General features: G+C 33.3%; 2 protein-coding genes and 1 pseudogene across 3 annotated transcripts; 2 read left to right on the forward strand and 1 right to left on the reverse strand.

Moving 5' to 3' along the window:
• Positions 1 to 7,383: 7,383 nt before the first annotated feature.
• LOC143623567 (uncharacterized) lies at positions 7,384 to 8,655 on the forward strand. Its single transcript, XM_077094439.1, has 2 exons — positions 7,384 to 7,780; positions 7,905 to 8,655. The coding sequence occupies exons 1-2, from the start codon at positions 7,512 to 7,514 to the stop codon at positions 8,128 to 8,130; spliced, it is 495 nt and encodes a 164-aa protein (XP_076950554.1). The 5' UTR covers positions 7,384 to 7,511; the 3' UTR covers positions 8,131 to 8,655.
• On the forward strand, positions 8,336 to 9,184 carry LOC143623599 (uncharacterized). Its single transcript, XM_077094461.1, has 5 exons — positions 8,336 to 8,402; positions 8,579 to 8,661; positions 8,721 to 8,782; positions 8,932 to 9,013; positions 9,128 to 9,184. Exons 1-5 carry the CDS (start codon positions 8,336 to 8,338, stop codon positions 9,182 to 9,184), a joined length of 351 nt encoding a protein of 116 aa, XP_076950576.1.
• A 639-nt stretch (positions 9,185 to 9,823) lies between these two features.
• LOC143623568 (inactive leucine-rich repeat receptor-like serine/threonine-protein kinase At1g60630) lies at positions 9,824 to 17,041 on the reverse strand (annotated as a pseudogene). The gene is made up of 3 exons (XR_013151920.1): positions 16,225 to 17,041; positions 15,158 to 15,807; positions 9,824 to 10,650 (listed from the first exon to the last, which is right to left on the reverse strand). The product of XR_013151920.1 is annotated as an inactive leucine-rich repeat receptor-like serine/threonine-protein kinase At1g60630 (transcript).
• Between the last annotated feature and the right edge of the window lie 1,083 nt (positions 17,042 to 18,124).

The raw sequence follows: 18,124 nt of genomic DNA on the forward strand, positions 1-18,124 counted from the left end.
AATTTATTCTCAATATTCATAACAAATTTAAACCCTTTTTAAATACGGAATTTGACCAATTTTGCAACAAACCTTTAAAGGTTTCCATACTCTTCAATCTCATCAAGATTTCCATTTTTTATATTTGACCATTTTTTAGTGTTTCAAAAGTCATCATTTTAATGTTTCAAAGGTCAAAAATATTTCGATAATTTTTGAAAGCTTTCTAATTAACCAATTTTGTTTTAAATTTTACAAGTATGTCTATATTATTTAGTAAAATTAGTAAAATACAACCTTACTTTTTCGATTTAATATATCTAACTTTTGAGTCATTGAATGTAACGAAACAAAAGTTAAATTAAACATTCATTTATAATAAAATATACATTTATTTATTTATTTATGTTTTATATAATACCCTTAGTTTAGTCTTAATATTCACAATAAATTTAAACCTATTTTAAATACGAAATTTGACAATCTTTCAACTAACCTTTAAAGGTTTTCATTTCTTCATCTCATCAAGGTTTTCATTTTTAATATTTGACTATTTTTTAATTATCCATAAATGTCAAAATTATTGTCTAAAATAAACCCCCCTATTTTAATGTTTCAAAAATCATAAATGTTTCCATAATTTTTGGGAGTATTTCTAAATAACCGATTTGATTATAAATTTTGTAATTATATCTAAATTATTTAGTCAAGATTTCTCAAGCTGTATAGGTAACAGATTTGTGAGTTAATATGTGATGTTGGTGATTGGGTTACTATCACGTTATTATTCATATTTTGTTTTTAGGTATTATAGATTTTTATTATATTGTAGTTATTTTTTTGAATGATCAACAAGTTATATTGCAGCTTTTAAGCTTTCAGTCAATTATTCAAAGTATTACTATAATTATATAGTTATTTATGGGTATATAGATGTATAATTAATATAATTATGGTAACATTTAATATTTGATTTGACTTACAATAATGATTTCCTTTATTATATCAATATCAATATTTGAATATTTATCTTTTAATATGTTCATAAATGTCTTATATAATATTATTGTTACAGGATTTTAATACTTTCAAAAAAAACTAAAATTAATCAAATCATTAAGTAATTTTAAGATTTCTCAAATTTTGACATATATATATATATATATATATATATATATATATATATATATATATATATATATATATATTATTTCTAATTTTATTTTTTACTTTGTGGTTGATTTTTTCTTTTTATCACCAATTAGATTCTTAAACATTCAATTGATTTTCTTTATATTATTTTTGTGATTGTATTTAAATGTGATAGGCTAAAACAAAAAGAGTTTAAGGATCATAACAATGCTTGCATTCTTATTTGATCATTTTCAAAGAAAGTTTAGTGAGTAGTTCAGTAAATGAAATATTATAATTATTAGCAATGACTTACTACACATTCCATTTTTGGATACATTTCAAAAACATAACATTTATATAAAATTATTTAGTTCATATAAGTAAAAGATTCACAATATATTTCAATATATTAGCATATATTTATAATTGACATTTTTTATATAATTTTTTCCCGTGTAGTACACGGGTCACTAACCCATAACCTACTAAAGCATATATTTTTGAATGTTTTTCTTAATGTTACAAAGTTTTTGGGCATGTAACATATGAATTAAATAGATTTTACATGTTATTCTTAATGTATTTTTTTGGTTCATGGTTTAAGTTATAAAGATAATTGAACTTGTAATTTTATTCTTATAAATACCTTATAATTCATATATAGTTATATTTTTTTTAGAAATACAACTTTTTACAATTCATTATAGTGTATAACATAATATATATTTTCCACCTGTGTGGTAAACGGTTCTTTGATTTACTAACCCGTGTTGAACATTTCTCTTTTTATTTTAAGATAATTTTTTTACAACAAAATTTTAGTCTTCGTAAAATTATATTTTAAATCCGTGATAATATTTTTTTTCGAAAATATCATTTTTATGCCCACAAAATGTAATATAATAATATCGGTATTAATTTTTATTTCTATAATAAATCACACCAAATTTTGGTTTGACACTTTGAATTAATAGTGGATAAATATATCAAAAACTTATTAAAAAAACCATAAATAAAGATTATTATATGAAATAACTGAATTTACGTATTGTATATCATAATTGTCACGACTCAAGGTGGATATTTAAAACATCATTTATTATTTTCAATATTTTTTATGAACAATCTATTATTTTTAACACATAATCATTTTCTTACGTAACGACTTAGAATCAAGTTCGGAAATGTTAGATAAAGAAATAAAGAATTACATGAAGATAATGTTGGATTCTCAAAATCTTTTGGTTCAAGGATACCGTATGGTAAGAGATTGTTTTAAAAACGATCCCGGTATGGATTTAAAGTTGTGAATTATTGGAACAAGGCAAAAAGATGCACGGACTTACAACCTGCCAAAAATTTCTAAAGTTGCAGCGTTAATCGTTGGTGATATTGATGACACAATAGATTAGCGCGATATAATTGCAACGACTCAAAGTAGATCTCTAGCAATAGTTGGAATATATATGAGAGACCCCTTTTCTAATTATGGTCAACAATATGTTGCTTTATCAATAGTGAAGAATAGAATGGTATTAAAATGTATATTTTGGAAAAGTAAGGTAAAGTTACAAACAAGACAACAAATATGGTTTATAAGGAAATATTTAGCAGTTTATGAATTTGTAATTTTTAAAGTTTTAAATTATGTTTCCAAATAATGTTTTATGAATATTTTTTTTAGTATATTTTTGTTTTAAGTACTTTGTTTACCTAGGAATATGAATTGCAATTATATCAAATAATTCTCCCAATAAACATATGAAACAAACTTTTATCATCTTAAATATGTCTTTAGTTGATGATTTCTATATTCCACCCGTGTTGTACACGGGTCAATAACCTAGTCTATACTATATAATAAATAAAGGTTCTTAATGTCACATGGCATCACATAAGAGGACCCGGGCACCACGTGATGGAGCACCCATCACGCGTGATGGGTTTTTTAACACCGCCGCCACTCCCCTATCAAGCTTGATGGAGGTCCTTTGCGTGATGGCCATCACGCGTGGTGATGGGTGAAAACCAAGAAATCTATCCGTTGGGGATGATGAGGACCATTTGATTGGGTGAAAATCAATTCCATCACACCACACCACCACCCCTAGTAAAAAACCATCACATGTGATGGATTTGGGGTTGGTGATGTGACACCATTTGATTGGGTGGGGTGTGTGATAAGTGATGCCATCCCCTCCCCCCCCCCCCCCCCAAGATAGCTTCTTACAAATTTTCCCACCCCTCTCTCTCTCTTATTAAATGTATTTCCTTTTTAATTATTATTTTTATATTTAACTCTTTTTTCCTTCTTAATCAATTATTTTCTCTTTTTAATAATTATATTTTAATTTAAAATTTTAATTCAAACATAGATATATTATTTAGTTTTATATAAATATGTTGTATTAGTTATTCATATTAAGCTTTTATAAGTAACAAATTTTCACGTTGATTTAGTTAAAATAATTAATTTTAAATAAAGAAATTTTAACTTTATGTTTGTTTTACAATGAAGATTAATAAAAGCTAAAGTCAATCATTATAGATGGTTTGATTTGTTTTTGAGACAACTTGTTTTAACGCGTGGGAAGTGATGTGTTTTATTATCTAAAGTTGAAATAAAAAAACAAAATGAGACTACTAATTTTGATATGTAGGTTAAAATTACAAATATTGTATACAAAAAAAATAGGAATATTGGATTTTAATAATCCCTTTTAAATGATATTAGCCGATAATAATCCATATTCGTTTTATCGTCACCTGCGGTCCCAAATTCAAAAAAGTTGGCCCCCAATGGTCCCCCGTTAAAAATGACTTTACGGCGTTATAGTTTTTTCTGAATTTCAAACCAATGTTTTAGGGTTTTTAATCGTTAAGAGTATATAATTCGATTGGTGTAAAACTTATTTTGAAATAGTGCTTCAAAATGACGAAACAATGCTTCAATTCGGGTGTTTTAAATAATTAATTTTAAATAAAGAAATTTTAACTTTATGTTTGTTTTGCAATGAAGATTAATAAAAGCTAAAGTCAATCACTATAGATGGTTTGATTTGTTTTTGAGACAACATGTTTTAACGCGTGGGAAGTGATGTGTTTTATTATCTAAAGTTGAAATAAAAAAACAAAATGAGACTACTAATTTTGATATGTAGGTTAAAATTACAAATATTGTATACAAAAAAATAGGAATATTGGATTTTAATAATCCCTTTTAAATGATATTAGCCGATAATAATCCATATTCGTTTTATCGTCACCGGCGGTCCCAAATTCAAAAAAGTTGGCCCCCAATGGTCCCCCGTTAAAAATGACTTAACGGCGTTATAGTTTTTTCTGAATTTCAAACCAATGTTTTAGGGTTTTTAATCGTTAAGAGTATACAAGTCGATTGGTGTAAAACTTAGTTTGAAATAGTGCTTCAAAATGACGAAACAATGCTTCAATTCGGGTGTTTTAAATAATTAATTTTAAATAAAGAAATTTTAACTTTATGTTTGTTTTGCAATGAAGATTAATAAAAGCTAAAGTCAATCACTATAGATGGTTTGATTTGTTTTTGAGACAACCTGTTTTAACGCGTGGTAAGTGATGTGTTTTATTATCTAAAGTTGAAATAAAAAAACAAAATGAGACTACTAATTTTGATATGTAGGTTAAAATTACAAATATTGTATATAAAAAAATAGGAATATTGGATTTTAATAATCCCTTTTAAATTATATTAGCCGATAATAATCCATATTCGTTTTATCGTCACCGGCGGTCCCAAATTCAAAAAAGTTGGCCCCCAATGGTCCCCCGTTAAAAATGACTTTACGGCGTTATAGTTTTTTCTGAATTTCAAACCAATGTTTTAGGGTTTTTAATCGTTATGAGTATACAAGTCGATTGGTGTAAAACTTAGTTTGAAATAGTGCTTCAAAATGACGAAACAATGCTTCAATTCGGGTGTTTGAACTTACAATTAACCAAAATCGAGTCGTTTTGATCATTGTTTCGAGCTAAGTTTTACACCAATCAGCTTGTATCCTCCTAACGATCAAAAGCCCTAAAACATTAGTTTGAAATTCTATAAAAAACTATAACGTCGTTAAGTCATTTTTAACGGGGGAACATTGGGGGCCAACTTTTTTGATTTTGGGACCGCCAATGGCGATAAAACGAATAGAGATTATTATCGGCCAATACCATTTAATAGGGATTATTAGATTTATTAATTTTCAACAACTTTTTATTTCCGTATTGTGTAATATGTAATTTATTCTACCTTATGTTATATCTTTATATCATTTGACATATTACATTGTGTTATTATCTAAACAAATTTATTTATTCTAACTCGTGTTCTACATGGGTCTTAATGCCATATGTCATTACACATGAGTGATCCTTACAAAATTTTCTCATTTCTCTCATGTTAAATATATACTTCTTTTTCTTATTAATAGTTTTATATTTATCATTTTTTATTTCAATCTATTATTATTGAGTGAACTACGATTTTCATCCCTATGGTTTGTCGAAATTTGTGGTTTTAGTCCAATAGTTTTTCCTCATCTCTCTCACATTAACTACATTTCTCTTTTTAATATTTCATTTTCAATTTTTAATAATGTCATCATAATTTAAAAGAATTAATACCATCATAAATATGTTAATTTGTCTAATATAAAATGTTTTGCATCAGTTATTAATATTAGATTTTTATACGTAACCAATACGAAACGAGTGGGTTTCTTTAACCGATTAAAGTATCAAACATTGTTCATGTCAAAACAGTTTAAGATTAAAATGAGTTTTGGTCCACGAGTTGGTTTAAAAAAGTTGTCATTTACAACTAAGTTTTGATATAGAAAATAACAAAGAAATAATTTATGATTTATGAATTTTCAAATAACTTTTTATTTTCAAATTGCGTAATGTGTAATTTTTACTGTATAATATATAAATATGTGATACATTTTTTTTTGTATTTCACATTATGTTATTATTTAAAAATTTTATTTATTTTAACCCGTGTGCCACACGGGTAACTAACCTAGTAAAATAATAAACATAAAATTCCCATAATGTCTCATTAAAGGATAGAGATTCAATTTTTATCACAATAAATAAAAATTTCCAGACATGTTCCAAACAAACACGTCTTTGACGTCGTGTTAGACCTCAATGCGTCTTTCACGACCTGTTAGCCTCCAACACGCATCTTTCACGACCTGTTAGCATCTAACAATTTTTGACAACCTGTTAGCCTCTAACGCATTTTCATGGCATGTTCAGCCTATTAATTGTTTTTCTTATATTACATTATTGTAATTAATTTTATACATATTTGGTTTTTCTTTTATAACTTGTAATATATAATTTATATACAATTTCGAATATGTCGTTGAGATGTGTTTATTTTTTCTACATGCTGTCATAAATTTGACTCAAAACCGAGTGTCATATTAATATCGAAATGTTCAATAAAATTTGAACAGACTCGGTTTAAGTAAAGTTTATGGCAACACGTAGATAAAAATAAACACGTTTCAACGGTATATTTGAAAGTTTATAAAACTGTATGCATTACAAGTTATTATAAAAAAATATGAATAAAATTAATTATAATAATGTAATATTAGAAACAAATAATTAATAGGGCAAACATGTCGTGAAAGAGGAGTTAGAGACTAACATGTCATGAAAGATGCAAATTGGAGGCTAACAGGTCGTGATAAATGCGCGTTGGAGACTAACGTGTCGTGAAAGGCGTGTTGAGGCATGGCATGATGTCAAAGACGCGTTTTTATGAGACAACTCTGAAAACTTTTATTTATAAAGATTAGAGACAAAAATAGAATCTCGCTTCATTAATGAAACATTTTGAGAATTTTCTCAATAATATATGTAATGAAAAAGAAATTTATATTTAATAAGAAAATAATAAAAACAACGGTAGTCCTATCATCATCTTGGCCCTTTGGTGGAATTGTGACAAGTGTTGTTTATTGGGATCCGCACTTTTTATCAACTCCAAGATCAACGCGACCAAAACATCTTTCAAACACAACACAAAAACCTTAATTCAACTTCCACCTCTCGTCATCTCTTTTCCCGTTGGCTTAAACCTCGTATTATATTCCCACCAAAAGTACATCCATCATCTCTCTGCTCAACCCACCCACAAAAATAAAATAAAACCAATTTTAGTTGCATTATGTGTTGTTTTCGTGTGAAGAATCTACGGATTTAACTTTTGGGTTAACTTTAGTTACAAGATTCTCTCAGTTTGGAGACTCAACGCCACTTTTTTATATAAAGATTCATCTATATATATACACATACTTTTATTTTTCACATTGTAATCCAAGACTACTAGAGTTTTCGAATACTATTTCCAAGTTATGGATTCGGGTTTTCACCGTGATCAAACGTTGAGCTTCGGTCCAAAACGACACACTATATCCTTCCAATCGAGTGGTGAGATGATCATGAATAATATGTTGTCTGGGAATTCTGGTATGGTAAATAGTGGGTTGTCAAGGCATGGCCAAATTGGGAATTTGGGTGCTTCGGGTGTTTCCAATTCGGTCCCAGGGTTGAAGCATGATGCGAGTTTGGCTGTCGAGTGGTCGGGTGAAGAACAGTGTAAGCTGGAAGAAGGATTTTCCATGTAGGTATCTTGTTTGATTTTATTTTAATGTTATTGACCCTAATTATTGCAACTATCAATATGTTTTAATATTATCTTACCATGAATGGTTATTTGGTAATGTTCTTTATTGAATAATATGTAGATATGCAGATGAACCTAACATCATGAAGTATATCAAGATAGCCGCTACATTGCCTGATAAAACTGTTCGTGATGTCGCCTTGAGGTGTAGGTGGATGATGGTAAGCTTGTTACTCATTTTTCTTGACATCTTTCTTGCACTTTTATTTGCTATTAATATCATGTTTAAGATATATGGCAGAGCAAAAGAAGGAAGCAAGACGAGCTCAAGTGCGGGAGGATGCTAAAAGATAAGAAGGTACGCCACTATGCCTACACGACTAAAGCGTTATATATTTGTTCATAAATCAGGGTACTTTCGTCTTTCTTGAGCAAACAAATTTGGATAGCTAATATGTTTTAAATTTGCTTCTCAACTTTCATAACCAGCCTTTACAATCGGATAAACTAGTGGAAATATCACCAAAGCCAGTTATATCATCGAATTTAACCATGAGTGTGGCTCCGTTTTCTGTTACCACAAATAATCGGATCCAGAGTCGTGGTATACCTTTAGAAGGTTAGTTACTATGAATGCGTCATGTTACATTACATCTGATTATCTGGTTCTGATTAATGAGTATATTAGTATGTTACGTAATCAGTTTCTAAATACACATCCAAACACTCCTAGTTGAATCTCGAGGATTCTATTATGTATTAACACGCTGATTTTCCTTTAACTGATTTATGCAGCATTAAGCACGTCCCCAAGGTGTCTTTTGGAACAAAACAGGCAAGTTCTCGGTCAGATATCGGCTAATATTTCTGCCCTAAAAGTAAGTGTTTTGAATTCATTTGTTTGATTAACATATTGTTATGTAACATGTACCAACAGCTGCATGATAATGTCAAACTTTTCAGTCACGTGAAGAACAATATAACCGCTATCTTAAATGAGTAAGTTGAACATTCATCAAACTTGTACATAATTCCATTCAAAATAGAGTCCATTTGGTTCAGTTTTTTGAAGTCAGAAGACAGGTTTAAAAGTCAAAGATAGACCATTTGGCTGTTTATTTTAACTCAGTTTATGAAAATTATCACAGCATGAGATACATTCCAGGACCGCCACTGCCTATATCTTTAAACACAGATCTTATTAATACCATTCTTCCCACCACAAGCCAGGTAAGTAATGTAACCAAAAGTCAACTGTCTGACAGTTGACTTTGATCTTTTTTCTATTCAATTACTTTTGTGTAATCCGATGATTAAATGGTTGTTGCCTTTTAACGATCACAGACAATGACTTTTGGTTCATCAAGCAGAATGCATCTTAAGCAAGAGCCTGAGTATTGAGTTGGAGACCGTTGAGTTGTAACTTGTAAGTATAGGATAAAACCTTCTGTAAATTATATACCAGTTGACCCTTTTGGGCTTATTCTATATACCTATATCGGTTGACCACTCGTGTCTATATCTACATCAACTAGACAACTATACAAATACTTGTAGAATGATGCCATTTTTGGAAAGCTAAGAATGATTAATTGGCCTGTCCAACTACTTTTAACAAGTCAAACCTAGTAAAATATTGGCATAATGAGATGCCATCTTTCGCAAGCAAGGGACGAGAACCAAGCCCAGAGCCTAAGCTTGAGCTTAACTCGTTGAATTGAATAAACCTATAGCTCGACTGGTGAATAAATTTCCAAGCTCGAGCTCAACTCATTTATTATTTAGTTAGTTTAATCATGTACATGTGTAATTAGTATATATATATTATTTAATCAGTTTTATCGTAAACATACTTATATAAATATAGACTCGCTTAGGGCTTAGGCTATGGATCCTACTCAAGCTTGGTATATAAAGTTTGGGCTCGAGTTCATTTATGAAATAAATCAATTTAGCTTCAAACTTATATCCTTTTAAAGTCGACTCAATTCTAGCTTTTAACGAGCAGAAGATGATGAGCAACACATGTTGTCATGTTCTAATGATACTTTGTTTCTATACACAAATAAAAATTATCTATTCATATCATAAATCACTCTATAGTTGATTAAGATCATCACACAATTATAAAAACAATAAATCCCTTCTACACAAATAGACTACTCAAATTTCATAAACAAATTCAACCACCCATAAATCATATGCTCATATGCACAACTCATCTCTAGGCAAGCTTTGAACGGTATCCGACCATCTTCCCGGCGAATTATCACTGCTATTAGAAGAAACATGCACCGCTTCTGCCCGAGTTTCCCTAATCATCCTCAACACCTCCTTCATTACGGGCTGGTTCTCAGGGGCAAGTGAAACACACAACATTGCAATATTCAGAAGTGCCGTGAGTTTCTCCTCAAACGCCTCGTTCCCAGAGGATGTCGGCTCATCACCCGACTCTATTTCTTCTTCTCTAACGGCTTTCACCCATTTTGGTATATCTGACCCGTGTTCCACAACAATGTCCTGGAATGGAGTTTTTCCTGTTAGAAGCTCTAACAGAAGGACACCAAAGCTATAGACATCTGCTTGTTGGGTGAGGTGTCTACGCGGGTCCCGGCATTCTGGGGCGCGGTAGAAGAGGGAAGACGCGCTTGATTCTTCGGGGACATCAGGGTTTCTGAAAGACATTAAACTGTAATCCGTGAGGCAAGATTCGAAGTCTGAACCTAAGAGAATGTTGGAAGATTTTAAGTTTCCGTGGGTGAGGCCGGGATTCTGGTGGATGTGTAGAAGCCCGGTAGCCAAATCCTCGGCTATCTTCAGGCACGACGTCCAGTGAAGAGGCTTCCTGCTGCCTGATGTCCTTGATCCTGCAAGAGCATTGCATAGTTTAGTATGACATTCCTGACACGACGCGAAACAGAATACGAAAATAAATGGGTTAACCGAACACAATCATTAAATATATAAGTTAACCATTGACCCGTTTAAACCTTTTAAAAAAAGGTACACTTCAAATTACAAAATAAAAGCGTTCTACACATCTAACTAAATATCAGAATATGTAAATCACCACAAATATAATGTGCGCAATTTATAACTTGCCCTTGTTTTCAAAGAGCATCTGTCTTCTTTAGTATGATAGTATATATCTTTTTTCAAGTCTACATATATTTTCCGTGTTATATAGAATAATGGGCGTAACATGTAATTTTGTTTACTGGGTGTAAATGAGTCAGTGCACTTATGACTTGTGATTTATTTGAAATCGTCTTGTTTAAATCAACGAGTTTGGGCATGTGTCAGAGCCAAGAGCTCATTTTAAAAACAAGCTAAAGCTCAAGCATTACATATCAAAGTTTGGTATTTAACTCTTAACTTTCACACATTGTTAAATAGTACTCCTAACTTTCAATTTGTTACCCACCACTCCCAACTTCCACTCTATTTATTTCTGGCACTCCCCAACTTAACGGACCCTAACTCCGTTAGTGAAGATGCTGATGTGGACGTTTTATGCTTGAGGTGGTGTGCCTACGTGGAAAATACCCTTTTCAAAAAAAATTTAAAATTATTTTGAAAAAGTTAAAAACATTTTAATATATATAATGATTAAAAACAAAATACCCAACCCTACCTCCCCATCTCCCCTTTGTTCTTTGTTCTATTCACTACTGACATTCCTCCCTCTCCGACGAGTCACCGCAACATTTTCCGATGAAGGCTGTCGTAAACAACCACCACCATAGCATAAAACCATCACATATGGAAACCATTAGCACCACGATTGGTCCATCCCGTCTTCCCCATCTACCGCTGCCATTGTTTTCGCTTCCACCCACCACCATCTGCAAATCGTTGGTCAACAACCCACTCCCATCTGAAAACCTTCATCATCTCTCTCTAGATATGTCGTTGAAACCATGATTAAGGTTACTATCAACGCCGACGGTTTTATCAACAAAGGGTTTTGGTAACAACCCATAAATGCTCCATCATTGCTTGATTGTCTGCCCTAGCGACGTCGGTGCCGCTGCAAGGGAAGAAATGCACCCTGATTAGGTTTCGGATAGTCATGATTAGGGCTCTTTTATTGTTCTAGGGCCAAGTTGGGTTTATGCTAGCCATGAATATAGTTCGCTTATGGCTGGCGGTAGTATTGTTGGCAGCGGTGGAGATGCGAGACAGTTGATGTAAAGAGTTTTTGAGAGAGATAAGGGTGTTTAAAGGGTTTTTAGTTGCAGTAAAGGTGGTAGACGGTGGCATTAATGGAGGGGGGAGACGATTGATGGTTGTAGTGAAGGGTGTTGATGGTGACAGTGGTGTTGTGTGGTGGTGGTGGTGGTGGCATTAGAGAGAGAGATAGAGAGGGTTTAAGTAATTGAAAGAGAGAGACTAATTTTCACTTTAATTTTTTTTAATTAGGTGTTTTACATGTAGGCGTGCCACCTCAGCATAAAACGTCCACATCAGCATCTACACTAACGGAGTTAGGGTCCGTTAAGTTCGGGAGTGTCAGAAACAAATATAGTGAAAGTTGGGAGTAGTGGGTAACAAATCGAAAATGGGGAGTGGTATCTACAAACGGGTGAAAATTGAGAGTATTAAAAACCAATATCCCTATTTATAACTATACATAAATAATAAATACACAGTATACATGGTTTTATATATAAAAGATTTAATTATATGATTAACAATAAAAAGTTTGTCCGAAATGGATGTCGAAACAAGAGTAGCTGGAGTTTCACAAATCTCATACTTGTCTTGGCTCGATTAGGTGTAAGGTATGGATTTCGTAAGCAAACAAAATATTTTATATCAAAATAATATTTATATATAAAAAAACAATTTAAACATTGAAAGAATATACAAAGAAGACTGTCGGTTGTCTAAGGGGGTGTTTGTTTTTTCTTCAAACATCTTCAAGGAGCTAATGTCTGCAGGCGCGCAGACATTACCCTTGAAGACTGTTTGTTTTTTTTCTTAAAACAGATCTGAAGTTATCTTCTTTCATCTTAAAAGAAAAGCAAGGAAATCTTGCTTAAAACATCTTCACAAAAAAACCTTTGCAGCCACCCTCTCATCCACTGCTCCTACCACCGTCCGCCAACACCACCACCCACCGTACGCCGCCACCACCACCCCCGTACCCCGCCGCCACCGTCCACCACCATCCACCGCCACCACCACCACCACCGTCCACCACCCACCATCCATCACCACCACCGTCCACCACCCACCATCCATCACCACCACCGTCCGCCACCACCACCACCATCCATCACCGCCACCACCACCATCCATCACCCACCACCACCACCATCCATCACCGCCACCACCACCGTCCACCACCCACCATCCATCACCACCACCGTCCACCACCCACCATCCATCACCACCACCGTCCGCCACCACCACCACCATCCATCACCACCACCGTCCACCACCCACCATCCATCACCACCACCATCCATCACCACCACCACCATCCATCACCGCCACCACCACCATCCATCACCCACCACCACCACCATCCATCACCACCACCGTCCACCACCAACCAAAACCATCCATCACCACCACCCATTGTCCACCACCACCATCCACCGCCACTACCCACCGTCCGCCGCCACTACCACCATCCACCACCACCACCTTCCACCACCCACCAAAACCAAATCGGCATGGCAAGCAAAGACTAAAAACTAGATGTAACTTGAATAAATGACTTCTATCTTGTGAGATAAGTTTGACAGTTATGCAGACAGTATCAGCTTATAAAAACAAACAGTCTTATATTTTCAGCTTGCAGATCTTCAGACCACATCTTCAGTTGCAGACATGAAAACAGATGAAATCAGCTTGCAGACAGTTTATGTCTGCAAAAACAAACAGCACCTAAAATTAGATCATCTTCTTTCCTACCAAAATTTCAAAGTTTTCGGCTTTTGTTGATTCTAAACTGAATCACGATATTTTAAATTTTTTTAAATAGATATAACTAGTTTTTAAACCATGAGATTGTTTTATATTTTTCTAATATTTATTTACTTTTTGAATTTTTATTTTTTTTATTGTATGAAAGTTAATAATATACTTATGGTTTGATAATTAAAGAGTTTTACAAATAAATGAGCTATTATAACCCGATTTAAAAGCTATATGGGTTTGATGAGACCCAAGGTCTGTTTATTTTTTTACTATAAAATTAGTTTTTTAATTATAACTAATATATATATTTTTTAAATAAATCATATATTAAGTTTTAGTATATCCCTACTTTATATGATTTTATATCAAACATTTGGTGAGATTAGTTTTAATTTAATGAGATTTCATAACCCGTTTAAGAAATATCTGGGTTTGATGAGACCCATACCCATGGATTCGGGTCAAATGAATGAGAAGTCTCTATTTAAAAATCAAGCAAATCTGGTGACTCCAAAAAAAGGGGGAGCGACCATATCGCAACACGTAGGATTTTTATGGTTTCATTTATATATATTACTAGTTTTTATCCCCCGTATTACGGGGGGTATTTTATAATTATTTGTTTCTAATATTTATTTATTTTTTGAATTTTTATTTTTTATTGTATGAAAGTTAATAATATACTTATGGTTTAATGATAAATTGTTTCTCAAATAAATAAGATGTTATAACATGATTTAAAAGCTATATGGGTTTGATGAGACTCAATACCCGTTTATTTTTTTACTATAAAATTGGTTTTTTAATTATATATATTTTTAAACAAATAAGATATTAATTTTTAGATACTTTATAGGATTTTTACATAAAATATTTGGTGAGATTAGTTTTTAATTTAATAAGATGTTATAACCCGTTTAAGGAATATATGAGTTTGGTAAGACCCATACCCGTGAATTCGGGTCAAATGCATGAGAAGCCTCAATTTAAGAATCAAGTAAATCTGTTGACTCCAAAAAAAGGGGAGCGACCATATCACAACACGTATGATTTTTATGTTTTCGTTTATATATATTATAGATATAGATTTCCTTTGACAAAGCTTATATTAATATAGATTCTTACCTGTGTTCTCATTCCATGACATAAGTTAAAAAATATGAATTTTTCAATAAAATAAAGGGATCAACATGTGTTGTCTGATATTTAATCGTACATTGTTTCAAACGGCCATCCGTATAGAAGTTGAACGAAAGTTTTGATGAAATATTTTTGAAGTTTGACCAATAATGGTCAAAACGACCATCCGAACATTTTTCAAATGGTTTGGTCAAAACAACATTCCGAGTGTTTTATAAACAGCCGTTTGATAGCATGAAATCAAATAGGGGTGGTGTAGCTATAGTACAACCCTAAAATAGAATGTTAAGTGATGGAACGTACCGTGGATGAGAGAGAAAAGACTGTCATTGGGGAAATAATCGTATACCAGCAAACGTTCCTCTTTAGCTTGGAAATATGCCCTCAGTGGCACTAAATTCGGGTGCCTCAATCGTCCAATGACGTCCACGTGTCTCCGAAACTCCTCCACCCTTGGATACCTCGCATCTTTTAGCCGTTTCACCGACACGATAAATCCCAACTCCATCACGCCTTGTACGTGCTCCCCACGGTCCCTCTTCCCAACGTCTCTGCTAATGCTTTCAACAAATCCTCCAAGCTATAACTAACTTCCGGTGAATCCCCGTCGTCGAAAAACACCAGCTTCCCTATCCTACCACTCTCATCACCTTCCGATGTAAACTCACTTTCCCCATCTTTCGACACCCCTCCCCCACCACCACTACCCACCACTGAAGCGACCGTAGCCCCTCCTTTCACACCAACTTCCCGCAATTTATTTCGCCTCTTTTTTAGACATATTATTAAAAATAAAATTATAATAAATACTAACAAAACCCCAACAATAGAGCCTGCTATTATAACAATATTTCTAATTTTCCGGTGACGGTATGACTCCCGATTTGGACTCGCCGGAGACGGAGCTACAATACACGAAATATCCAACGAAACACCGCACAAGTCCACATTACCTGAAAACAGGGGTGTGTATAAAACTTAAAAAATGTGTCTTAAACCGAAACAAAACCGCAGTTCAGTGTTATGTTATTCTAAAAACCGAACTTATGGTTCGGTTCAAGTTTTGCATGTAATACAATCCAAAAAACTGAACCGAGCCGAATTTTCTGGATTTTCATATATATATTTTAATTATAAGTAATTTATAAAAATTTAGTAAATATGTAACAAATATATTTTATTCTAAATGTACATTAATCTAATCAATTAGTTATTAATTAACACATGTTATACCTAGATTTATTATTCAGGGCCCAACTTTTTTATTTAAAATTTTCAGGCTCAAATAACAAGCCGTAAAACCGAAACTGAAATGAAAACCAAAACCTAACGGCTTTCAAAGATTCAAAAACCGAAGTTTTGGTTGTTACCTGAAAACGAAGACCAGTTGAATCTCATCAACACAGGAGTCGCCGGAATCTCACCGGAAAGCTGATTATTAGACAAATTCAAGTATCTCAATTCCGTCTGATTCAACGGCGGGACTTTCCCGGTGAACCTATTACCATCCATATAAAACACATACAATCTCTTCACATTCACCACAGCATCCGGAATGGGTCCGGTAAGCCTGTTACCGGAAAGCACAATAGTTTTAAGGCGGTGAAGCGTAGTAACAGACGCCGGAAACCCGCCGGAAAAGTTGTTGTAAGACAAATAGAGTGATTTAAGGTTTTGTAGGTTAAACAGCTTTGGGATGTCACCGGATAATGAGTTTTGCTTTAAACTCAAAACACGAATCTGGTCTAACTGGTTAAGATTCTTTGAATCTAATGTACCTGTTAGATTCAGATTCTCAAGAACAAGCTTTGATACTCTGCCACGTAAGCATTGTTTTACACCTTCCCATTTGCAGTAGTCAGTTGAGCCATTCCATTTCAGTGAGTTAAATGGATCAATGGACGATTTTAACCCTACAAGTGCTTGCTCATCATCACTTGTTACACATTGAAACCAAGAAATAATAATAATAGTAGTAGTAATTGTTATTATTATTACACAAAGGTTTATCTTCATGTTACTTGATCATGAAAGATTGAAGGTGCTGTGGGGTTATAACTTATAACTTATATAACTTATAAGTTATATATTTATGTGACAATGGAGGAAAAGATTATTTGAAATCTAGTGTAATTGATGAATGATTGGGAAGAAAGAGAAAGATCAAAAAGGGACCCTTACCAAAATAGGATTATGGATGTTGACTATAAAGTCAACATCTTCAAGAATCAAACCCACCATGGAATACTTGTACTTGTTCTTGGTGTGTAGTGTGTGCTGCATGTGTATTTGAAGGTGTTGGGTTGTTTGTTATGTTAATATTATAATCCAGTTTATGGTATACATTTTTTTATTGTTATTATTAAATAAAGAAATGTAAAGAAATGAGTGATTTAATTTAAGAGAGATAGGATAGAACAGGTGAAGAAATTAAAGAGTATTAAAGGGGTTCATAAAACCTGCAACAGGATGAGCCAACTACGACGTCAACCGTCTCTGGTTCACGACTAGGACTAGACAACATGCCTGTTGTGCACTTATGCGTGCTTTTATTTACTTCACTTCATTTGTTGCTTTTTATTTTTTACAAAAGGACCAATATATGGATATGATATGCACTGGGTTTGTAACCCGCCCGTCAACAACGTGGTTTTCATTCGCCTTACATGTGGCGTTGCTGCACCTCCCATCTGCGGCTTTCCGGCGTAAGATAAGGGTGCCTTAGTTTAATTATTTAATTTTTTTTCTTGTTTCTTCTTATAAAATTAATATTTAAGTATTAAAAACTAGGTTGCATGTATGGAGATGAGATGAGATCATTGTGGGTAAAAAATACAATTGTGAAATAATGGGTAAAAAGCTTGTGCGGTATTTTGACTAGGTATGTATGTGAGAAGAATCTGTTGTAGCGTTGCGGACAATGTAATAAACTAGGGGTGGGGGTGCTCTCGGGGAGAAGGGCCCGGGTATTCCGGGAGCACCAACGCCATTTATTTGAAATGGGGTAGTTGTTTCGGGTAGTATCACTCGTTGGAAGGTGTTTGTGCAGTGGCGAAGCTTGGACTAAGACACATGGGGGGCTCAAGATGTATACAGAATTTGCACAAACGAAGGGGGGCTGAGCTCAAATTTCCGGCCGAAAGCGGGTAAATATACATTACTACGAAAAAACCGGGGGGGGGGGGGGGGGAGACTCCCGCCCCTAACTAACCTTCGCCAATGTGTGTGCGCACGTGAGAGAGAGAGAGAGAGAGAGAGCCAAATAGCTTA

This window comes from Bidens hawaiensis, unplaced genomic scaffold (genome assembly GCF_021521415.1).
Source record: "Bidens hawaiensis isolate Kalapana, Puna unplaced genomic scaffold, B.hawaiensis_p1.1 tig00003506_1, whole genome shotgun sequence".
Lineage (NCBI taxonomy): Eukaryota > Viridiplantae > Streptophyta > Magnoliopsida > Asterales > Asteraceae > Bidens > Bidens hawaiensis.

What these genes read in the sequence shown, in the direction of transcription:
- LOC143623599 (XM_077094461.1), top strand. Translation starts at nt 8,336, where the DNA reads ATGAGTGTGGCTCCGTTTTCTGTTACCACAAATAATCGGATCCAGAGT. An exon ending in TCGTGGTATACCTTTAGAAG is followed by an intron (nt 8,403 to 8,578) that starts GTTAGTTACTAT and finishes TGATTTATGCAG; the next exon opens with CATTAAGCACGTCCCCAAGG. An exon ending in TTCTTCCCACCACAAGCCAG is followed by an intron (nt 9,014 to 9,127) that starts GTAAGTAATGTA and finishes TAACGATCACAG; the next exon opens with ACAATGACTTTTGGTTCATC.
- LOC143623567 (XM_077094439.1), top strand. Translation starts at nt 7,512, where the DNA reads ATGGATTCGGGTTTTCACCGTGATCAAACGTTGAGCTTCGGTCCAAAA. An exon ending in CTGGAAGAAGGATTTTCCAT is followed by an intron (nt 7,781 to 7,904) that starts GTAGGTATCTTG and finishes AATAATATGTAG; the next exon opens with ATATGCAGATGAACCTAACA.